The sequence below is a fragment of the Chiloscyllium plagiosum genome, chromosome 6, assembly GCF_004010195.1.
Source record: "Chiloscyllium plagiosum isolate BGI_BamShark_2017 chromosome 6, ASM401019v2, whole genome shotgun sequence".
Lineage (NCBI taxonomy): Eukaryota > Metazoa > Chordata > Chondrichthyes > Orectolobiformes > Hemiscylliidae > Chiloscyllium > Chiloscyllium plagiosum.
In genome coordinates, this window is record NC_057715.1 from 55,419,421 (window position 1) to 55,444,714 (window position 25,294).

At 37.8% G+C, this 25,294-nt stretch overlaps 1 protein-coding gene across 4 annotated transcripts in view; it reads right to left on the reverse strand.

The window, feature by feature from the left end:
• Window positions 1-25,294, reverse strand: part of tmem135 (transmembrane protein 135) — a 540,960-nt gene that overhangs the window by 27,461 nt on the left and 488,205 nt on the right. For 3 of the 4 annotated variants that reach the window (XM_043691565.1, XM_043691563.1, XM_043691562.1), the window contains 4 exons: window positions 19,965-20,034; window positions 15,066-15,233; window positions 9,465-9,528; window positions 5,041-5,117 (listed from right to left, as the gene is read on the reverse strand). In XM_043691565.1, the coding sequence (XP_043547500.1) occupies window positions 5,041-5,117; window positions 9,465-9,528; window positions 15,066-15,233; window positions 19,965-20,034 (379 nt within the window). The remainder of the gene's footprint in view (window positions 1-5,040; window positions 5,118-9,464; window positions 9,529-15,065; window positions 15,234-19,964; window positions 20,035-25,294) is intronic. The other variant, XM_043691564.1, reaches the window with a different exon arrangement.

Below are 25,294 nucleotides of genomic sequence, written 5' to 3' on the forward strand. Positions count from 1 at the left end.
ACCTCCTTCCACCTATCGCATTCCCAACTCCCCTCCCCCAAGTCCCTCCTTCCCTACCTTTTATCTTAGCCTGCTTGGCACACCCTCCTCATTCCTGACGAAGGGCTTATGCCTGAAACATCGATTCTCCTTCTCCTTTGATGCTGCCTGACCTGCTGTGCTTTTTCAGCAACACATTTTTAAGCTCTGATCCCCAGCATCTGCAGTCCTCACTTTATCACAAGACTATTGCCTAGTCCTGTACATTAACAGCAGCAACTGCCAAAATGTGGACAGCAACTAAAAAAGCAACAATGGACTGTACAGCAGTCTGGAATGGAATGAAAGCAGAAATTGCTGAAGAAACTCAGCAGGTCTGGCAGCAACTGGGGAGAGAAAATACAGTTAACATTTCGAATAATGTGACACTTCTTTGGAATGGGCCATGATTAAACCAGGGGAAAAATGAGTGGATCTACAGACATATTTGAGATCTCAAATTTTTACTTTAAATAGCATATTTTGATCTAATGTGACTTTACTCAGCTCTAACTTCAATATACTTCATGTAAAGTCTCCTTTACATATTTCATTTTCCACCTACTGTTGGAGCTGATCTCCAACATATTCTGTTTTGATTTTGTAAAATTAGTATTTTAGCTTATTTCCCAATCTTTCCTATGATAAAATACTGTTAGGAAAACAGAACAGAAATTGCAGAAATTCAAGTTTTTTAAAAAATTGCTACACAAAGCTATGGTGGCTTATAAAGTTATTTTAAACTGTTGGAGAACGAAAAACAAAATGACAGATTAAATTTAATGCTATTCATTTGAAAGCACTCTGCTTTACACAGACCAGCTTTAGTAGAATGATAAAATGATATTAAATAAATTTGAAGAGGAAAGCTTTTACACTGACCTAAGTTAGATTAAGACCTAAACTGAATTTATCTGGAGCTATTTGGAAAAATAAACAGTATGAGGAAACTCACTACAAATAGTAATATTTACAAATGTCTGATAAATAGAATGCAAGTGAGCAATGCCTTAAAAAAGCAAATGACTTTCATTTATAGGGCTATTAAATACAAAAGTCAGGAAGTGACATTGAATTTAAACATATAAGTTAAATAGAACAGTTAGGCATTCTATTAAAAAATATTAAATTCTACAGAAATTTTGACTTCGAAATGAACAGCCCAAAGTGCACAGAAGATCTAATGAGACAAATAACTACTGAGCCAAAGGGTATATTTGGTAAGAGTAAGCACTAGCAGATTCAAAGAGATGGATTTTACCATGGCCCTTAAAGAGAACAGGCAGATAGAAATGTACATAAGATTAGAGAGACATTTCCTATGATAGCTGGAGGCATGTCTGCCATGATTTAGGCAAAGCAAATGCACAAAAAGCTCAAATCAAAGAAACATTGAGTTTTATGAGATTATATGGGTGAAAAAAATTACCTTTCATGATGGCCATGATGGGATATAACACAAGGATGAAATTTTAAATTGGATATGCTGTGGACAAAAAGCACAAATGTACATAGTTGGAGCAGGAATGGAGAGGGGTACAACTAAGAGAGCTTTGTGATGGAGAGGGGTTGGATTCGAAGCTCAACTCAGGGTTGAATTATGAACAGTTTGATTAAATCGTGGAGATGGAATTTGAATTGGTACTAAGCATTTGGAATTTGTAGTGATACTGCAGAGGATGTTGGCATTTATTTTTAATGCAGAGGGTAGTGGTTGTGGGTAATTCACTGGCTGAATTGAGGTAGAGACTTTAGACTCTTTTAAAGCATACCTGGACCTGCACCTTAAATGCTGTAAGCCACAGAGCTATGGGCTGTGTGCACCAAGATGGGATTAGAAATCGTATCTGGGTGTCTTTGTGTAGATACAGACAAGATTGGGCAAATGTCCCCCTTCTGTGCAGTTTCATTTTAATGATTCCAAGATGGCTTCAGTCATCCCAGTGTTTGAGCAAAAGAAATTAATGACTTCCAAACAAGCTGTCTGGAAATCTAGATTCACTGGAAGAACCCAATCAGAATGTAAACAGAACTTTATCCCAAGAGTGGGAATCATGCTGGAGTCAAGAACGTATTTTTTAGGATCCCAGGAAATAATGAAGCAAAGGCAGAAAGGGAACAAACTCTTCACATCCACACTCACTGTGTGTAATTGATTGGCCCTTGCGATAATTTAGACCACTGTAGCAATAATTTCCGTCTTTCTGTCCAGATGTTGAAAGGGAGAACAAAACACTGCAATGGTTATGGTTGCCACTGTTTGCATCTTCTGGGTTGCCACTGTTTGCATCTCTCGTCCCAAAGGGAGGACCAAGCAGAACTAACATTATTTTAAATTTAATGTTCTGCAATAAGACACAGTTAATAAGTAATTCAATAGCAAAAGATCTACTTTGAAAAAGTGACAATAAAAGTGAATTCCATATATAGCTGAAAAGCGACATCCATTTGTCTCAATTAAGAATCTTAGCCTTAAACAAAGCAAATTACATCGGTATAGAGGGAAAGCTTGTTAAGGTTGACTGAGTAAATAGACAGAAGGTATGGTGTAAATAAATAGTCTGAAAGGTATAAAGAAACAATTTAAAATGGTCAACTAACTCAAAAACCATTAAAAACCAAAAGGTCAGCAAGAGAGATCTGTGGTTTACTAAGGAAGTTAAGAATAGTTTTATAATGTTGCAAAGAATACAAGTGGAGAACTGGGAGCTTTTCAGAAATTAACAAAGAATGAGCAAAATGATGATGAAAAAGTAAACAATTGAAAAGAGGAAACTAGGTCGGAGCTTGAAACAGACGTTTTTTATAGAATCCGTACAGTGTGGAAGCAGGCCATTCAGCCCATCAAGTTTACACCAACCCTTTGAAGAGTATCCCACCCAGGCCTACCCCCTATCCTACCCTATTCCTGTAACCCTGCCTTCCCCATGCCTAATCCACCTAGCCTACATATCCCTAGACACTATGGACAATTTAGCATGGCCAATCCATCTAACCGGAACATCTTTGGACTGTGGAAGGTAACTGGAGCACCCAGAGAACATCCAAGCAGACACGGGGAGAAGGTGCAAGCTTCACACAGACAGTCGGCTGAGGCCGGAATTGAACCCAGGTCCCTGGTGCTCTGAGGCAGCAGTGCTAACCACTGAGCCACCGTGACACCCAATTATGAGCGCTTTTTAATAAGATTTTTAAAAAGGGAATAGCTAAAGTTACCATTGGTTCCTTGAAGGAAGAGACAGGATAAATTATCATGGAGATTAAGGAAATGGCAAACACTGAACAAAGATTTTGTGTCTGTCTTCACAACAGAAGACACAAATTGCATACCAAAAACAGAGCGTAACTAAGGGGCTATAAACAATATGAACCAAAGGTAATTAATACCATAGACAAAAAAGAACTGGAGAAACTCGCAAGGGCGAAAATCTGACAAAACCTGAGAACCTAAAGCTTATAACCTAGAATTCTAAAGGACATAGTGGCTGAGAGAGTGGATGCTGTGGTTACAATTTTCCAAAATTTCCAAGATATTAGAATGGTCCCAGCAGATTTGAAGTTCACAAACATAACAGTGATATTCAAGAAAACAGGAAGAGGGAAATCTCAGAATCAAAGCCCAGTTACCCTATTAGCAGTTATTGGGAAACTGCTGAAAGCTATCGTTAATGACCTCTTAATAATGCACTGAGAAAATCATCTGATCAAAGTCAGCATGGTTTTGCAAAAGAGAAACGTGTTTGACAATTGTAATAGCATTTTTGAGGATGTAATTAGTATGGTTAATAAAGGGGATCCCAAAGATGGAATATACTTGAATTTCCAAAAAAATTAATTGATAAAATGCCACATGAAAGACTACACTAGATAAGGGCTCATGGGTTCAAATAAAATATTAACATTATTGAGGATTAGACAGGAAGCACAGAGTAGGCATAAGTAGGGCATTCTTGGAGTTAGAAGATTGAATATGGAAGAGGCAATGACCTCATGGTATCAATCTATCAATCTCAAGACCCTAGCAATGGTCTGGGGACCTGAGTCTGAATCCTGCCATGGCAAATGGTAGAATCTGAATTCAATGAACATCTTGAATCAGGAGTCTAAATGATGACTATGAAACAGTTGTCAGCAAAACTCATCTAGTTCATTAATGTTCTTTAGGGAAAAAAAGTTGCTTTCCTTACCTGGTCTGGCCTATATAGGACTCCAGGCCCACAACAAGGTGTTTGAGACTTAACTGCCCTCCAGGAAAGTAGGGATGGGTTATCAATCCCTGGCCAGTGGTGTCTCACATTCCGTGAATGAATAAAAATAAGTAGAATGCCATAAGGATCAGTGCTGCCACCCCAGTTATTTAAAAGTTATATTGCTGACTTAGTGCAGTCAATGCTCCATTTAAGTGTGAGATAGTCAGATTTTTGGTCTCCAAGGGAATTGGGGAGAAGGTGGGAAAAGAGTGTTGGGGCTGAACATTGGCTATGATCATAGTGAATAATGGAACAATCTCAAGGTGCAGCATGCTCTACATTTGTTGCTATGGATAGATAAGAACAGAAATAATTGGAAACACGTGGGAAAATGATGGGCCAGATTTTCTGAGGACTGGCAATTTCTTGAAAATTGCCATTTTATTCCTTCATTTTTATGAAAGTAACTCTGCAACTTTAACACGTTAGGGCTCTTTCAGAAATGTGAAGCCATACTACCATTTTGACACATCACTCGCAACTTAGAATAGTTGGGAGAAAGAAACCATGCTCTCTTTTCGCAGTGTCAGCTATTGTTTTCTGGAATCTATGAGCAATTTAAAGAATATATAGACTTGGTGCTGAGTGATTTCACCTTTTTTCACTCTTCTTCTATACTGTTCTCGTATGAAAAGAATATTTTCCCCATTCGGTAAAGAGACAAAGATCTTATTTTCTTAATCTAGCTTACAAAATACTATACCCAACATATGAAAGCATCGGAACACATATATATGTATATTAAAAACAAAACAAAAACTTTTGTTTTTACCTCCACAAGTTTAGAAGCCAAGTACATGGAGATGGTTGTGCTTTTGTAAAACATCATTGACATTCCCGCTAAGAAACCTGAATAAAAATATGATTGACGCATTCTTATAAACTGAAACAGTGACTAAATGTAAAACTTCCTTAGCTCTTCTTGACATTTGAGGTTGCACTCTATATGAGTATAGTTGCCTCAAAAATATTTCAATGATGTAATGTATCGCTGAAAACTATCTGTGGAAGACAACATTTGACAAGCTGGATCTGAAAATGAATTGAAGTTTATTTTTATTCCGGAGATCACACGTAGAAAGAATAACACAGGGCATTATTTAGTTATGTTTCTTCTTCTACTTTGAATACATATTCACCCTCATTTTCACTCTGAGGTCATGTGCACATAAGAAAGAGGAACAAGATTAGGCCACTCAGCCCTCACACCTGACCCACCATTCATAAGATCATGGATAACTCACACCGGGACTCAACTCCAATTCCGTGTTACCTGATCATCGCCCTCAATTCCAATCTCCCTCCTCTTTAAATACTTTCAGTGATCTAGCCTTCACAACTCTCTTGGGTAGAAAATTCTAGACATTCATTACTCTCTAGCAGAAGAAATTCTTCCACACGGAGTCATACAGCGCAGAAACAGATGCTTCAGTCCCAATAGTCTATGCTGAACATAATCCCAAGCTAAACTAGTCCCACCTGCCTGCTCCATCTCAGTTTTAAATGTACATCCCCTTATTATAACTAAAGTCTCCTGGTTAAGAGATTCACCCACTAGTGGAAACATCATTTCAACATCTTTCTTGTCAACCTCCCCTCAGATTATTATTCAACAATATCACCCTGTATTCTTCTAAATTCTAATTAGTAAAAGCCTAATCTTTATAGCTGTCTTGATATCATTCCAGACATCAGTCTTGTAAATCTCTTTTTAACTGCCTCCAATGCCAATATATCCTTTCTTAAATAGAGGTAACATGGAAAGGACCCTAACCCTCCTAGTTTCTAAAGGAGACAAAAAGCTGAAATTGCATTTTAGATGAATTTTTCCAGCCCCTAAATGACATGGGCATTGGTGAGACAGTTGGAAAAATACAGCAAGAACATTAAAATGAAATTCTCAACATCGAGAAAAAGGGATAGTTTCCTAGTTATTGATTTAACAGCTCAAGGGGAATCTCTATTCTCACTTCATTTATATGTATATTGCTATTTCCCCAGGCAGTGAAGAGGAACTAGGAGGCAATAATTCTCGACATAGAAGTCAGAATGGGACCCTGTCAGCTGAAGCTTGCTGGTGTCTTTTCCAAGCCGCCACCTTGGCCAGCATTCTCCAACATCTCAGGTTATAATCCATGGGCAGCAGCCACATGTACTCTCTGATCCTGAAGCTGACATCCACAAAGCACCAGGTGAACATCTCATTATGGCACACCTCACAGTCATGTATAATACACTGCAGGACTTCAGAGCTCACTGATATCTTATGTTACAATACTGCTGCCAAGTCACTTGAAGTGAAGGGACAGATACCCCACTGCACACATCAGAACAAGGTGCATCACACAACTCTTGGCTTGATATCTTAGTGCACTCACTTTGCATTTACTTGGATACCAGTTATCTCTCTTTCTTGCCTTGCCTTCTCCCCTCCATTGTCAACTTACTAAGAAATTAAAGGCTCATAGTACACTATATGGCAGCAGCTGATGTGGCAAATACACTGAAAATGCTTCCATCAAATGGTCATTCCACAAAATGGTGGAATCCGTAGTCATATTCAGGGGCAGTTTTTGTAAGTCAGAGTGCTGCCACATTCAGTCAACATCATCTCATTTCGTTCCAGGGGCTCAGACATAGTCAGTCAGCTGCTTGGATATTTAGGGTCAGGGATTCTGTATCATTATAGTTAAAGCAGGGAGCCATGGTCAGTCCTACAGGTCAGCACAACTAATCCAAAAGTAGCTGTAAATCAGTAAGGGAACTGTACATATATCAATAAGGGACCTGGTCAGTCATCAGCCAGGGAAATCGTTCCAAACGAGTAAGTGATGTAGGCTGTGGTCAGTTCTGATGGTCTGTTCAGGGGGATTACCATGGACTACAGCAGTGGTAGGGAAGTTGGGGAGGTCAAGTACAGGGATGTAGAAGGGACAATAATTGTGAAGTGGGTGGCAATTTAATGTATAAGAATGGGAAACAACACAGGATAGTAGGGCACAGGGTACTATGTGGTTGAACTGGAGAAGTGTATTGACAGTCATCACCACCCCGAATCACTGGGCATGATGCATACAGGGTGCATAACGATGTTTGTTACACGGGATAAAATGGGAAAATGCCAATGTTAAATAAAGAGCTGGGCAGGAATGTTAGGAAGATCAAACCCAATGGAGTTGACAGGGTGGAAAAAACAGGAGAAAGATGAACATTTGGGGTGAGGGTGTCAGGAGGTCATTCAGAGGTCAGAATTGTTTTCCTCACACATTGTTCATAATATTGTGAAATATTTACAGTTCAGTCTTAAGCACAATTCTGCCTGACTTGGATCATCTGTGGGAGTTGGAAGAGAAAATGTCATTGTTCCTACCACATTTACAATCTCCTACTGTCAGTGTGCAATCTGGCTTGAGCAGCATACATCCATTGCTGGAGAAATGCAGCAGATCTGACAGCATCTGTGGAGAGAAAACAGAGTCAACATTTCGGGTCCAGTTCAGGTCTAGTTCTGAAGAAGGGTCACTAGATCCGAAACATTGACTTTGACTTTCTTTCCACAGATGCTGCCATACCTGCTGAGTTTCTCCGGAAATTTCTGTGTTTGCTTCAATTCAGTTTGCTGTGCATCTGCAATAAATCTCCTGCGTTTGTTTGTGCATTTTGATGAAGCTTTAAGTGGCCATACTATGGAGTGCCCTCTTGTCTGGGGCTGAACAGGTACCTAGTCTTTGGCACCTCTCCAAATATCAGCTATTTGGGTTTTTTTCCCCCTCAACCAGCTGTGGAGATGTGGCAGTTCACCATATGTACTCCCACTCTAATCTAGCTATTGTACCCAGTAAAGCATCAATATCTGAGTTGGAGGAGGATGCAGAGGACACTTTTGGAGGTCTGAGGAAAGAGTATGGCCCATGTTTCTATCACCTGTCCTCAAGGTCCCTGTCAGCAAATCAGTGTTAATTTCCTCTATCAGTTGTTACTGGGGTAATTCTTCCCACACTGGAACTGTGAAATCCAATTCTTGGTTTGCACCATTTGAACTAATGCACAGCTGGGCTTTAAATACAGTGCCAAAATCCAGTCAATTCCAGATGTGGTAAGTATTTCCACCACTGGTGAGCTCAAGATAGCACAAAAGTGGTGCCATAGAGGGATTTTGTGACTTAATGAAATAAGCACTATAAAATTGCACAGAAAAACTTGTTTGTCGTGAAATCTTCCATGAAACCCCCAAAACTTTGATTTAGGAAAACTCTGCCCTTGGAAACCAAAGCTGCAGACTCACCTAAGCTTAGTACTTGCAGTTTAGACCCAGTTTGGTTGGTAGCTCAAAGAGATAGCAGGAGTAAATGGCAGTTAGCTACGCCTGCCCAATAAGCAGACCAAAAACATTAACTTAATTATTCACTACATGGAATGCTGGTGAGGCTGAATTAAATTTTGTGAGAACACAGACACTAAAGGATTGCCTAGCTTGAAAGTATAGAAAGAATATACTGTGGACCAACAGAGTCTTGAGACTAAGAAAAGTAACCATTAAATTAGCTAGGAAATGTTGGAAAAGTAACCAGTACAAAGACCAAGGCATCCATTATCAAGAGGTGGCAAATTAAAGTTTTATCTTTGTGGATAGCTGGGGTTGAGAATTCAATTTGTCTCTAGAGAACCGCAGCATACTTAAAGCTATGAACTTTGCTTTGCTTGAACTATCTGTAAGATATCATCATGTATAAAATAATTCTTTTGTGAAGTCAATAGTAAACCCAAAGGCCTAACATTAAATTATCTTAATTGTGTTTGCTATGTTTAATTTGTTTCACATACAAAGTACGCACTTTGTTTAAAAGACATACCATCTTGTGAAGTTGCTCTACTGATTAAAACAAGGTGCTCGGATTTCTCTTTAAATATTAGCAGTCCCTAACTGAATTTCAACAGTAGGCAAAACAATAGGGGTGCATGTTACATCGTGATGTGCAAACTGTGAGAGTATAAACATCATTTTAATGAATTAAGATAATATAAACAGAAAGAAAATAACTTTACAAAAGGGTTCTATTGAAAAGCAATTTTGCGTTTTAGTTTGTTATCCCTACTTTTAATTTGCATTGTATAATCCCTCAATTTGCATACACTTAATGAATGGATCATAAAAACTTTTGTAAGGGAGACAGCTGAAAAAAAGATTACTCTCACCGGCAATCAATGCGTGAAGTTCATTGTCCAAATTTCTCATCCATCGGAGGAAGCAACTTACACCCTTGACATGAAATAAAAACACTATGATCATACAGCAAATCACTGTCAAAATTTTGTAATTACCTTTTTTCAGACTTTAGAAAGCAAAAAACTATCAGCTTGCTAACATAGAACAAAGCCTTTAAGTAATGATTCAGAATGATAAAAAATCAATCAAAGCTTGAAAATTGGTTGGAAATTGATTTTTAAAAAACTGTATGAACAAAACACGGTCATTTATGTGCAAACTGGTTGGCAAAGTTCAGAAATTAGGGGAGATATCAGAAGTTACAAATCTTCAGAACTTGCCATAGTTGATTCTTAACTGCCCTCTGACATGATATAGGAAGCCGCTCAGCTCCAGGGCAAATAGAGATGGGCAGTAACTGCTGGCTCAGCCAGCAAAGCCCACATTTCATGAGTGAATTGAAGAAAATTAGCCACTTCACCATCTATTTCACATGAAGAGCATCTTATTACCCTTTGCTTCTCTCACCTTTTTAAAAATAACTTGCTGTAATTGAACATCATTTGCCCATTAAGCTCACTAGAGAAAATCTAACAGGGCACTCAGCCATATCTGACCCATTTCCCGCACTACTTTCCTCACCCCTTCCCTTCTTAGGTGCCTTATTAACAATGTAATAGACAATTGCCCATCAATCCCTTCACCAGAGAAAGTGAACAGTTTAAATTGTGGTACCTCATTCCAACAATGTAATGATTGTTAATGACTACCTTTTGAGAAATTCAAAAAATGCTTTTAAAAAACTATTTGTTCTGTAATTGATTTGGCAGTAATTCACTTATTCTAATTCATCTCCTTTGTCATTCCTCTGTTTCTCAATCTTTCAATCTATTTGACTAAAAAGATATTCTGTTGATCATCCCATTCACTAAGATCCTAGACACCCTATTGCCCTTCACATTCATGGCTTCGGGATACCCCACTCCAGCCTGTTAATGGGTAGAAATTTTCTCTCAGCAGTGAATGACAATTGTCAAACTTTCTCCCATATTTTTGAGGTTTTGCACTTCATAGGAAGCCAGTTTAGTGCCAAACCTTCGAGAAGATCTGCCACGAGGTGAACTGGCAAAACAACTGTGTAACTCCTTAACCAATCAGAATGAAGAATCATTACTGAATTGAGCTGAACTAGAACATATCAGTTAAAAAATTTAATAGTAAAATAATGTAGTGACAGTGCAATAAGGAGGGAAAGAAAAATGTTATTAAGACTTATACGTTTAACTTTTTCTTAAAATTTCTTATTAAATTATTTCTTTTTTAAAAAAAAATTTCCAACAGTATTTAAAATCTCTAGGAATAAAAATCTATATTTGCAAAAGTAAATTATCCAGACAGGTTCTTTGATAGAAATTAAGATGGATTACCTGTTAGGAATTTATGTACACCGGTAAGGGGGTATCCTAGAAAGGGGCTTTTGAGGCAATGTTAAGTGTTCCTACTTTTGAGCCAGAAGGCCCAGATTCAAGTCTCATCTACTCCAAAGGTGCATCATAAAACATCCGAACAGGTTGTTTAAAAAAATCAAGATAAACCCTAATTTTACCTGGCAAGCATTGTAGGGACATATCAAGTGAATGCAACTAGTCCAGCTATTTCAATACCAAGTCTCTCTTGTAGTGAAATAAAACAAATGAGTGCATATACTGGATATCTGAAACAAAAACAGAAACTGTTGGAGAAACTCAGCACATATGGCAGCATTTGTGGATAGAAAAAGAGTTAACATTTTGAGTCCAGTAACTCTTTGCCAGAACTGAAAGCAGCTGGGAAATGGTGGTATTTATTGAGGACAGGATTGTGGGGGGGGAAACCAGCAAGAATGACAGTGAGATAGAGCAAGGGAGACAGCAATAGAGAATTGCTGTTAAAGTGCGAATTCTTAAAAGTGAGTTGGCTGTACTGGAATCAACCCACGCAGAACAAGATTTGGACAGGGTGGGGGCATTAATATCTTCTTCACAGTCAACTGTACATCAATTTTGGTGTTACCGCAAACTTACTAACCAGAAAAGACCAAAGAACTGCAGATGCTGTAAATCAGAAAGAGAGAGAGGAGCAGAACTTCAATGTGGGTATGCCAGTTCTGACAAAGGTAGACAAACAGCAGGTTGGAAGAATACAGCAAGCCAGATCGCATCAGGAGTTGGAGAAGTCAACGTTTCAGATAATCTTGGATTCCTGCATTTGCAGACTTTATTTGTCTCTAACCAAGTTCTGAGGAAGGGTCACCAAACCCGAAACGTTAACCTTGATTTCTCATCACAGACCTGCTGAGATTTTCCAGCAACTTCTGCTTTTGTTTCTAACTTACTAACCATGTCTCCTAAATTCTCATCCAAGTTGTTTATATAAATGACAAATGACAGTGGACCCAGCACAATCTGCGTGGAACACAGCCCAAAAGCAATCTTCCACCACCACCCCCTGTGTCCTACTGGTAAGCCAATTTTGCATCCAATGCAAAAGCTCTCCCTGAATCCCATGTGATCTAAAAGGTCAACCATGTGGAACCTTGTCAAAGAATTTCTTCAATTTTCTCCAAAGCTACAACCCTGCAAAAATTCAGTTTGTGTCCTGTTCTGACTGCATGCATATCTTTAAATTCCTTTACCCCACCTCTTGCAGTCATGCCTTCATCTGTGTAGCCTCCAAATTCTGGAATTCCCTCTCTAAACTTCTCTGCAAACTTTAAGGTGATCTTTAAAACCTACCACTTTGACACAGCTTTTGGTTCATTATTATGATTTTTTTCTCAGTGTCTTTCCCATCACTTAACAAAACGTTAGTACTTCTCAGTGGTGCACAAGTGGAAGTTTAATATTCATATTTGTTTCTTCATCAGTTCCCAAGATAGAAAGAGAAAAAGTTGTGGAGTCTTAAAATATATCCTCTGGTACAAATCAGATACTTAAATTTTGTATACGGTACTGAATTTAATGCAAATTATTTCAGATATTAATAAAGGCAACAGCCTAAGGATCAATGATTCAATGCTTCTTTTGCAATGCTTATATGTTAATTATTCATTGGAGTTCAATGTTTAAACTGCAAGAAACACACAGTTGCTCAACCCAGTAATGTTAAATCCTGGTTAAACAAACGCAAATGTACAAGTACAACTACATATTTGACAACAAGTTTTGTATTTAAACTAATTTTACAGGGCTGACTCTGCACATGCTTTTGAAATGGTGAAAGATATTTCTTGTGATGTACAATAATTTTTCATAATACTTCAAGCCATCCTAATCTGAAACGTGCAAGATCTCACAAAAATAGGACTTAACATTGATTATGTGAACTGTTTGCTCCATTGTACTTCAATATGCCCTATTGTATTAATACAACACAGTGAACACATTTTGTATAATCTTACAGCATATACCAAGTCGACTAAAAACTTGTTCAAAATTGCTGTCCAACTTGTATGTTTTATTCCATAATCAATTGATCACATACAGTAATCAATAAAGGAAATAAAAATGACGTCTAGCTTCCAGATTAATTGGAATTAGAGTGTTGAGGAATGATGAATCTAGGGACATTAAGATACAATTAAATCTTCAGCTTAAGATCATTAAATTATGAGCAGAATATACGTATATTATATATTCATTGTAAATGGATACCTCCCCATTTATAAAGATGACTGATTAAATAATAACACACTGCTGCCCCCACCGCAAAACCTCCATTGAACACAGAGCCTCTACCGTGAGAAAGAGTGCAACTGCAGCATGACAAATTGACTGACAGTTTTCATTACAAATGTGATGGTAGAAATTTATAATACAAAAGTTGGTATGAAATACACACAGATAGACTTTTCAAAAACGTATTACTATAAATGGATAGTCATGAGAAAACTGAGGTCTACACTAGAAGTTGAAAGTTTTAGTGAGATTTGGGAGGAATGGTCTAGTGTCACTGAATATTGTCGCATGTGTAATTAATCAATGGAAAGATGTAGCTTTAGCACTCATGCTGCTCAGCTCCCAATCTATGTCATGGATAAAACCACAGAAACAGCTAAGGTTGTAGACAGGTGATTCAACCAATCACAGCAAATGAGATGGCTCTGTTTATTTCCCCATAATTCTGTATTTAAATATTTATCAATTCTTCCTTCAATGATAAAATGGGTTTTAACCCAAATATTCTCTTTGGCAAAGTATTTCATATGGTAACACCCTGTAAAAGGTTCTCACCTCATTCTTTTTGTGAATATGTTAAATAAGATTTATTTGTCATTTAATTAGAAATCAGAAGAAATAGATTGACTAGGAAAAGACTATCAAAATGGTTGCTTGGCTGTACAGAATTTGAATGTTATTGAAGAGAGACAGATGCATGTCCGACATTCCTAAGGACAAATGTAAGAATGACAACATTTAAACTGTCACAACAAATTTCAGGATGGGAAAAATGGAGAAGGTAATGGGGGACTATAGGCTCTTATAACTCCTGGTTAATTTGAAAGGCACACAATTGAACATAGTCCTTCTTTATTGTAGAGAATACACCTATATTTGAATGTACATTGTTTCTAGCAAGTGTAAATGAGCTATCAAACTATTTCAAATGATTTTAAAACACTTAAATGCCAATTTAGCTTTTTCCAGGACAAGTAGAATATTTCAACTCCATTCCACAGGATTTTAGAACACAGGAAGAGGTCACTCAGTCCACTGTACCACAGTCAATTCTTTGCAAGACTAGTAATGCTTTGCCCACAAACCATTTTTTTGTTGACAACCCTGGAAACTCTTCATCCTCAAATACTTGTCCAACTCGCTTTCAACAGTGCTAACGGAATGAGTTTTCACCAAATTTTCAGGTAGTCTGTGCCAAACATCTCTTTTGAAATATCTCTCCTCATCTTCCCTTCAGATCTTTCTAATGATTTTGAATCTATAACTTCTAATTATTGGCCCACTTATTTCCAGTGAATATTTTTTCTCTACCTATTCCATAAAAACCTTTTCTCATACTAAAACCCTCTTAACTTTCTTAGTTCCAAAGAGCAAATTTATAACACTTCATAACAATAATTTCTCATTCCAGTAGTCATTTTGGCGAATACATGTTGTAGGCTCTTGAAGACTCTCCATATGTTTTAATATGGTGCGAGAACAAAACAAACATATTAGTATTCTTACTTTCAGATAAGAGTTATATTATTAGTTCTCCAAGAACATGAATGCATTGTTATATCTTTCTAAACATTTCGTGTAACAAAAACATTCAATGGAATCTCGACTTTTCTTCATTTTAGTACATTTCTACAAGAATCAAAATTCTTAATTCTGGGTTTTGCATTTATTTTCCATACAGCTCCAAATTTCCCTCGTCATTCATTCTAAATAAGCTAAGAAATATTGAATATTAATTTCCATTTCTTTATGCACTTTATTGTCACAATATTAACTCCAATGACATAATATTCAAATGTTGTCAAAACTGCAATTTCCCAGTATCTCAATTTCAATCAAGTAAACCATTAATCAAGCATTGTATACTGTTGTTACCTTGTAAATACTGACAAAGGATCCTAGAAATGCTCCAAGCTGGAAGTTTTCTTTATTGTACAAAGCAGACAGTAGCCGAGATGGCTTTGTAAACAGGTGTCTAAGTGCTGATGGAATACGAAGGCAGCACTGAATTAAGTAGCCAACACTGAACATCCGTATAAAACTCTGGAAATAAAATATTTTTAAAAATAACATGACATTTCAGGCATCAAGTTACATTTTCTCTATTGCTCTAACTCCTAATGCAAAATAGAACATTGTAAAAAGCAAGTATAACATGAATAATGAGTGCTATATAATTCAAACAATAGCCAGGATCAGGGTTACTATGATTGATATAGTTAATGCAGCCCTTATAAGTGTTCACTTTGAACAAAACTTCAAATATCATTGTACTGAACCAATATTAACTTCCTGACAATAGTGCTTTTTGCTATTCTCCAGATAACTATAATAGCATTCGGTTGTTGTTGCAGAGAACCCAATATTTGAATTTAGTTTAAAAAATATAAACAAAGCTAGTAAAGATCATCGTGAACTAATCAGGTTGACATAAGAACTATTTTGACCACTAGGATGTCTAAGATGGTTATGCTTTAATCTGTCTCTTTGTTTACTGTAAAACAAATGCTCTCAAGAGAGGGAATAATATAACTTGTAATAAAGACTCATGTAATTTGGTTACCATGATGACAATGGGCCTTTCTCAAGCCCAATTTAAAGTCCGGTTTCAGTGTTAAAGTCTAAACATTGCCGAAAAGGTTGCAATTCTGGGCTTCTTTCAGACTCATGGGCTACCAGAATCTGTCATAAACAACATTCTGCGGAAACTGATACAGCTACATAAGGATGGACAGAAAGTTTGTTTTTAGGGAACCTGCATTGTGAATAGTTAGAGATCAGAGAACCATTAAAAAAACCATTCAAATGAATGCCTATTTGATTATATTCCAAGTGCTGAGTGATGTGGACTTTGATTATGAGAAAGCTAGAAGATTCACTTTAGTGAGAAAAGGGAAAAAGCATCCTGTTAGAGTTGGAAAGAGCTTTGAACTTTAGTTCAAGACTTCAGGCTAGATTTCACTTGTCCCTTCCAGATGTCTTTTCAGTAGTGGGTAGGAAGGCTCATAAAATCAGTAAATAAGGTGAGGTGGGTAGCTCACCACTTCCCATCGATCTTCTAAGTTCATCCATTAATCTGCTAGGTTACTATCAGGATACAAAACTGGCAGGCAGTCCCATTGTCATGTATAAATAAAGGTCAATTGAGCTTGTTAGTTTCCTGAATTATATGCTGCACATACTAAAATATGGTTGTCATGATTTGGAGATGCCGGTGTTGGACTGGGGTGTACAAAATTAAAAATAATACAGCACCAGGTTATAGTCCAACAGTTTTATTTGGGAGCACTAGCTTTCGGAGCACTGCTCCTTTCACAACCACCTGATGAACTAAAATATGGCTGGCATGGACAGGAGGTTCATGTCAATTTTTTTTAATTTCACACATGATAAAAAGCAGGAAGTTCGGTCATTTGGGAACACCCTGCCAAGATGTCACCCCCCAAATTTCCTTCATCACACTCACATCTCCATCTGGTGATCTCTAGGATTGCTCTCCATTCTTAAACTCCAGGACTTACCTTTCTGGGTAGCCATGATCCTGTTTATGCTTCATTCTGCATTCTAAGTAGTGCACCACTGAGCTCTGAAGTACCTGATTGGCTGGCAGTTCCTGAGGGCAGTACCTCCTCCCACTGAGGGCCAGAAGTGCTACTGTTTAACTTAATGAGCCTGCTGCCGTGACCACAGGACAGGTTTCCGAGTATGTCAGCTATCGGTGATCTTCCTTCTGGGATGTAAAGTTGGGGGCAGTTTCCACCCACTGTAAAACATAGCGCTACATTTCTACAGAGCTTGTGATACAATATGTAAATATAATATGGAGTTGTGTTAAGTTAAGGAATGGATAACATTCCTGTAGTTTAATGCCTTTTTTCTGGTTTCCAAAATATTTATTGCCTACCAACTAACATTTATTCATTTTGATTTTTACATTGTTTATTAGAGTACAGATATTAAGGTGTGAAATATTTCATGCAGTTCTTTCCATAGGTTACAGGAAAATTCATCTCAAGTTATCATTCTCTCAAAGGAATCGTACCAACTCCCAATTAGTTCATGAAAGCCTTGAGGGAAGGAAACTTGCTTGGTATGGTTTATATGTGATTCTAACCCACCACCAACTTGGTTGACCTTCTAATGTGCAGAATTCTTTTTCTACTATGTTTACACAAATATACCGAAAAGAAGGAAAAAGTATAAATGCTAGGAACTGAAAATAAACACACAGAATGTCAGTGAAAATTTGTTAAAATGAGGATATGATACTTTGGATAAAAAACTATTTTGATACAGGATAAATATTCAGAGCTTTATAGCCTGTGAATGATGCACTGAGAATTTTGAACATCTGTTGCTTTTAATCTGATTATATTGATTGACTAGGATACAAATAATCTCTAATGCTATGGGAGGCAGCAATTAACTAAAAGTGGTGCCATTAGGAAATAGCTGTTTGGCTTTTGCAATGTCAGTGAGCAGTATTGGTGGATAGCAGAACACTTATCAGCACTTCAATAGTTCATCTAAGGTGTGACAATGCTCTCATGGACTGCTTGGCCCCTCATCTTGTTCAGTACGTATACCTGCATTGGTTTAAGGCTGGAGTCAATGATCTGACTTTATGAAATGGTCTACATAAACTACTTAAAATGTTGCTTAATGGGCACCCCTAACTGGTCCCAACAAGCCATCCTTCTGAAATAACAACTTTGGGATTATTTGACTAGAACCCCTGAGGTTTGGAAGAGTTCTTCTATATTCTGACAGAAGGTTATCGACTTGAAGTGCCAATTACAAACATATGAATTAGGAGAAGGAGTAAGTCAATCAGCTCCTCCAGGCTTCTCTGCATTTAAAAGATCATGGCTGATCTGACTATAACCTCAAATCTGCATTCTAGTTCACCCTTAATAATTCCCTTGCTAAACAAGAATCTATCCATTTCTACCTTAAAAAATATTCAAGGTCTCAGCTTTCAGTACCTTTTCAGGAAGACAGAGTTCCAAAGATTAAGGATGTTTCCAGGGTTGGAGGATTTGAGTTGTAGGGAGAGGCTGAACAGGCTGGAGCTGTTTTCCTTGGAGTGTTGGAGGCTGAGGGGTGACCTGATAGAGGTTTACAAAATTATGAGGGGCATGGATAGGCTAAATAGACAAAATCTTTTCCCTGGGGCCAGGGAGTTCAGAACTAGAGGGCATAGGTTTAGGGTGAGAGGGGAACGATATAAAAGAGACCTAAGGGGCAACTTTTTCCACGCAGAGGGTGGTACGTGTATGGAATGAGCTGCCAGAAGATGTGGTGGAGGATAGTACAATTGCAACATTTAAGAGGCATTTGGATGGGTATATGAATAGGAAGTGTTTGGAGGGATATGAACTGGGTGCTGGCAGGTGGGACTAGATTGGGTTGGGGTATCTGGTCAGCATGGACCGAATGGTCTGTTTCCATGCTATACATCTCTATGACTCTATTTGTGAACCATTGAAAGGGAAAAAAAAATCTCATCTCTAACTTAAATAGAAAACCCTGACTTTTAAACAGTAGTTCCCAATTCTAGATTCTCTAAAAGAGGAAACATCTGCTCCACAATCTGCCATGTCAGCGAATGTGGGCAGTTTTGGAGACTAGTGCATACTTTCCATGCTTTAGGATTCCTGCTTCAGCCATGAAATAATACATTCCTAAAAACGAGCAAAACATTGCATAATGAAAATAGAATGTGTTGCAAATATTCAGCATTATGAAAGCATCTTTGAAGAAACAGAAAGAGTGTAGCAAGATATTTTGCAAGTAGTGCCTGCAATAAAGTAGCATTCAACTAATTAAGAGAACACAAGCATTCACAAAGAAAAAGAACAACCATTCATGAGGGATACAAGTACAAATGGTGCAAAGTGACTTCCTATCTTCAACTGGAATGTGTTAGGAAAATTCTAAGAGAGCACCTGCAATAGTCATTCAGCACACATCTCATGGCAAACAACTCTGACCAGGGGCTGCTGGCCTGTTTCCTTAATGAGGTTTGGTGAAACAAACCAAAAATGGAGAAAAGAGAGACAGAAAGAAAATAACTTAACAAATAGGAAATCATATGCACATGTCTACCAGACATAATGGAAACATACAAATTATGTCAAAGCATAATTATGCTGTAATAATGATGCTCAGGCATCAATGAAGTTGGCGAATGAACTGGTTAACTACGAAAGCCATTTTGATGTGATGTCACTGTTTGAAGAAAATGTGCAAATGCATGATAGCCTGGAGTTCCGAAAAGCTTTTTTTCTCACTGCAGATGAGTATTTCCAGCATCTGCAGACTTTTGTTTTTGTATATAGAACTGAAAATGTTTAAAAAGCTAATGGTTAGTGATTATAATCTGATAAAGACAATACCATAATTTTAGTTCAATGGTAGTTAAAAAGTAAAAATGCTATAAAATATGAAGAACATGGAGCAAGTTAAAAATGGTCTCCTTTAAAATAGCTGAAAAATATCAATTGTTCTTAAAGAAAAAAGAAGCATTGTACAGAAAGTTAAGAAACTAAAATAACTTATCTCATAACTAATTCTTGGATGAGAGCCCAGATTTCAACACATTACACTCCACACCAAATCACTTAGCCAGTATTTTTGATTTTCAAACAAAACCGTTTTAGTTAGTCGAAACAACAGTTACCGACATCATGAGCTACATGGTTAATTGCAAAGTGTCACGCTCTGTCACTTATGCTAATGAGGTGTTGCCCATTTTATTTTAAAAATACTCACTTTAATGCAGTAGGAGATACAGTTGTCTTCATAATGTTTACAACATCTGTGCCTTGGACCATGTTTGCAACTGAAATAAAAGAAAAGTTTTAAACATCCAATCCCCTCAATTACAGTATATTTTCTTTTATTAATACTATTTTAAATGGAGTTCCAAACATTTATAATGTACAAGTTTTATTTTTGTTCTGAGAGAGTGAAATAAGCTATCATATTACATATACATGTTGCACAGCTTTTAAGACAGTTTTGCTAATTGATGAAACACTCTGAAAGGGTCGATATACATTCTGCCCTTTACATCAGACTTCTATTGTGCTCATTGTATATGGTTAGTTATTAAATACATGACAATTTAATGTACCTCATAAAACAAAATGAACAAGCAGCACCATACCAGTTAAATTTCAACTGACAACAGTCATAAATTAAATGGCGTGCAAGCCTTAAATCACAGAAGTAAAATATTGGGTCATACATCATATTACAAGCAGCATTCTCAGATTCAGTGATTAAAGGTCAACTTTAAAAAAAAACTCAAGCTTGACATTGTGAGATTACTTCATGTTTCCAACTCATTGTCAAAGCCAGAATTTCTCTACACAGCTGTACCAACAACTTGTGCAAGCATTTCACTGGAAGGTATCTTTTGGTAAACTACACTTCCATTCCTGACCTCAGTTCATCTTTCCTAACATGGAAATAATACAAAGCAGTCAGTTATGTTGTGTAGCAAGCCATCATCTTCAGAGATTATACTGATAATATATTGCCAGGCTGTGCAGGGTTTTGAAGTTGAAGGCATGGAATTTTAACTCAATTCATTGGTGAATAGGAGTCAGTGGAAGTCAACAAAGTTACAGATGAATGTTTTAGAAAATAATGTCAAATAAGGTCAAGCTGGAATGTTTAGAGGGTAAAGGATAGAAATCCAGGAAAGCGAACATCCCAGAGTGCCCAAACTATGGCAAGAATTCTGATAGTGATAGGATAAGCAGAGCAAATGTACTTTGCAATATAATTTTCATCCAACGTGGTCAAACTAAGAAAATGAATACGGCATCTGTTCCAGGCTTCTTCTGATGAACTTATAACTGATTGCAAGGAGAAGAGAAAGCAATTTAGGGTGGTGAACTGTCAGGTTTGGAACATTTTGATGAGAAACCATTATTCACATTCCCCTTTGATGGAACATAAGACAAAAAAAGTGATAGAAATCATTGAATACTTAACCGGATATCAATTGGTTTACATTTCTCTAGTTACAGTTAATAATTAATAGTTAATAACCCTGTTCATGTGTGTGCTTGGAGCCATTACAGTACACATGCTATTTCATGAACTTCAATTCCATGAAATTTCATAGAGGGTTTCTCTCCATGAGCAAGCTCTTTCACACAAGTACCCACCATATGTGCACACCAGCCCTATTGCACTGCATTTGCACCATCGTGAGCTCACCAGTGGCAGAAGTACTTCCATTTCTAGGATTATTTCAGGATTTCTGCCATTAGTGCCATGTTTAAAACCTCATGATGCATCAATTCAAATGTTTCCAGCCCTTCACAGTATATGTAGTGGGATAGAAACTAATTAGCAAAGCAATTAGTTTAGCAATATATTGGCAGTTGACTCATATCTGCAGTTCACTGAGTGACATCCCAGTAATCCCTAGACAGATTGCACTGGACCTCTAAGACTTGATGACTATAGCCCATTCCGCAGGCTGTAATGATACAGACCCTGAATCTGACTGTACTCAAGCCCCCTGCATGTTGATAGTCCCCCAACTTGACCAAGGACTATATCCCTTAGACTTTGAGACATGGTCATTTCATTGAAGCACAATAAGTTTGCTGCATAAGCTACTGGCTTTCTCTCTGCACTAAAAGGCATAGTGTTATGAAGTTTAAGGCATGTACCATACCTTTAAGAGAGGATGAGAGCTGAAAGCTGGCAAGCACCTGTCATGTCGCAGAGTGTGCTGGAAAATTGAAAGATGTAACATTTTGGCTGTAATCTAGATACTAATTGTTTTCACAGCAGTTTGACTTTAACCAGTTTAAATTATGCCCCAAGATACTAAAACCTAATCCAATTTGAATTTTACTGCTTTGACAACATTGAACCAATGAGACAACCTGATGTTTGGAGTATAAAAAGCAAACATTTTGGACAGTTAGCCATAAAGAGCACCACCCGTCAATGTCAGGCAGACTGCCCTAAAACTCTGTCAAAGGTACCTTTCTCATATGAAACATCTTTACAGCAGAAGACCAAAGACTGCCCAGAGAGATCTACAAACAGAGGAAGATCAACATTGGAGACAACAGCCACTGTCTGGTTTTGAAAATTAAATTGCTGTAAATTTAATAAGGGCTTTATTGGATTAGTATATTGTTATAGAGCAGGAGGTAGATACCAAATCTTTAAGAGAAAGGAGACTTAGAGTTGTAAATAGTTGTTGTTTAAAGTTCACTTTAGAGATAAAAGAATAAAATTGATATTTTTTGTTAAATAGTGGGATTTGGGTAGTTCCCTGTCACTCATACTTTAATAGATTATGGGGCAAGGTGAGTTTTTCTGTATGTTTGGTTTAATTAGCAAAAGGCTCTACTGCTGTGTTGTAACAATAGCAAGACACAAGTACTGCGAGACATTAAATTCTGAATGAGGCAGTAATGCACAAGGCACAGCAGAGATGGTGTGGGCATCCACATAGGTGCAAGGTGAGTGAGTACTAAGAAAGCAAGCAAAGAACCAAGGAACACCATTTTTTCCTGAAGCATGAGATGTGTGCCTGTCCCTTTGTGCAAAGTGGCTTAGCAACAACATTGCAATCTGTGTTGGTCAGCTTCAAGTGCAGTAGCTAATAATAAACTGTATTATGAGAATCCAAGATGTGCTAAGATGATGTGTTAAGACGGTGCTTTGCAGATGGCAACCTCCACGGTCAGGGGGTACAGGCAATTGCTACCCACTTAAAGCATACCCTGAAATGTTGGGAAATTCTGGCCAAGATGGACAGCTTGAAGAAGCAAAAAACGGGACACAGTCACCAGGTACCTGCTCAGATTTTCATGTTAGGATTTGCAGCCATTTAGTGCTTCTCTCTGCTGCCTGGGAAAAGAACAACTTGCATTTAAATGAAGCAAGAATAGGTAAGAATGAGCTATTAATACATGCAAGTTGCCTCTCACCAGTGAGATTCACATCTCACCATTAAAAGCTGAAGTGGAAAATTGGATTTTTTATTCTTAATAGAAAATAATAAGACTTCCAGCATCTTGTCACATTTTCCCCCATCAGAATCACGTGTATCTGTTGTTCAAGGGTTGGAAAAAGTCCGCTGCTTATTTTCAATCTTAATCAGATTAAAAATTACCTCATTTATCTTTAGAATATTCCTGCAGTGGATGATGCCGGAAAGGGGGTCCTTGCTATGAATGAATTATCCACAAATCCAGCAGCAAAGATGATTTTTTTAGTGTTTTTCCTTATTCATTCATGGGATGTGGGCATTACTGGATAGACTAGTATTTATTGTTTATCCCTAATTGCCCAGGGGGCAGTTAGGAGTCAAACACATGTAAGACATACGAGGTGAAGATGGCACATTTCTTTCCCAAAAGATTGAGAGTGAAACAAATGAACTTTAAACAACAGTTGACATGCTAGTCATAGATGCGCATTTCATTTCAGAATTTTTAAAATTCAAATTTCACCATCTGCCATGGTGAGATTTGAACCAGTGCACCCCAGAACATTTGCCTGGAGTTCTAAATTACTAATCTGGTCACATTATCACAACACCACTGCCTTCCCCCAGTGAGTTGTAAGACTTCGAATTCACCGCTTTGATAGACTTTTATTGAAATTTCCAGATGGAAGTGAGTTGCACGTCAGAATCTGCAATTTCCTGGCAATTGACAGGAATTCAGATGTTTCCAGGATTCTGCACAGTCCAGATGCAAAACGTCAAACCCTATTTCTGGCCATCAGAATATTTGAGTCAATGAAATTTCTTCTTGTAATCACAAATCATCATAATTATTTATTTATTGGGTTGTTGAATTAATCAAAATACTGAAGAAATTAGTTTGAATGTTTAAGATATTCAAGGGAAACAGTTGTGTCAGAAATGGCCATTTCATATAAAAAACAGAAAACACTGTGCAGATCTGGCAGTATCTGTGAAGGGAGAATTAGAGTTCTGTGAAGGGAGAATCTGATCCTTCTTCAGACCTGAAGAAGGGTTGCAATATGATGGGCTTTATGTCAATGGAGAGTGGGGGAGTGAGGTGCAAAACGAAGGGTAATTCTGAGATGGGTTAAAGAGTAAATGACAAAGGGTCATGGAACAAAAAAAGCAAAAGGAGTGGTGATGGCTGAGAAAAGAGCCAAAGCATTTGTCAAGAGTTACTGTAAATGCTCGAGGGAAGAACAGAGCAGTCCAAAACTAAAGACAAAAAAAAAATTAAAATCATCACACGGCAGAAACAAGCAACAAAATGGAAGACAAACTTGTGACTTTGAGTTCAGCAACTGGCAAGACCAGAAAGCTGTGAAATACCTAATTTGAAATGAGATGCTGTTCGGTGAGTCTGTGTTAAGCTTCCCTGGAGCACAGCAGCAGGTCGAGGACATAAATGTGTTAGAAGGAGGTAGTAAATTAAAATGGCAATCAGCCAAAAGTTCAGGGTTATGCTTGTTGACCTGGAGAAAAAAAGGTCTGCAAAGCAGTCACCCCATCTGGGTTTGGTCTGCCTGATGCGGAGGTGACTGCAGTGTCAGTGCAGAAATACAGGATAGAAATTGGAAGTAGGACAAGTAAATTGCTGCAGCATTTGAAACAAGTGTTTGAAGCTCTGAACAGCTTAGAGAGGACAGGTTTAACATCTCCTGAGACTGCATGACAAGCTGCTTTGGGAAAGAGATGAGGTTGAGTGTAATTGAAAAGTGAATCAGGGTGTTTCTGAGGGAATGGTTACTTTGGGATGCGCCCTAAGAGAGGGCAAGATGTGTTTAGTATCATGACGGGGGATCAAACTGGTGGAGGACAATCTTGTGAATGTGCAAACTATTAGAGTGGAAGGTGAGGAACAGGGTAACACCCCTCGCAGTTTTAGCTGAGAGCAGACAGCTGAGAGCAGAGGGATGGGAAATGAGTCGGATGTGGGTCAAGCTCTGTCAACCAGTGTGACAGTGAGTGTGTAAGACTGAAAGTGTAAGAGGTGTGAGAGATAGAGACTATGAGCTGAGAGAAAAGAGAGTATGAGATGAGAGTATAAGGTGAGAGAGAGAGAGAGAGAGAGAGAGAGAGAGAGAGA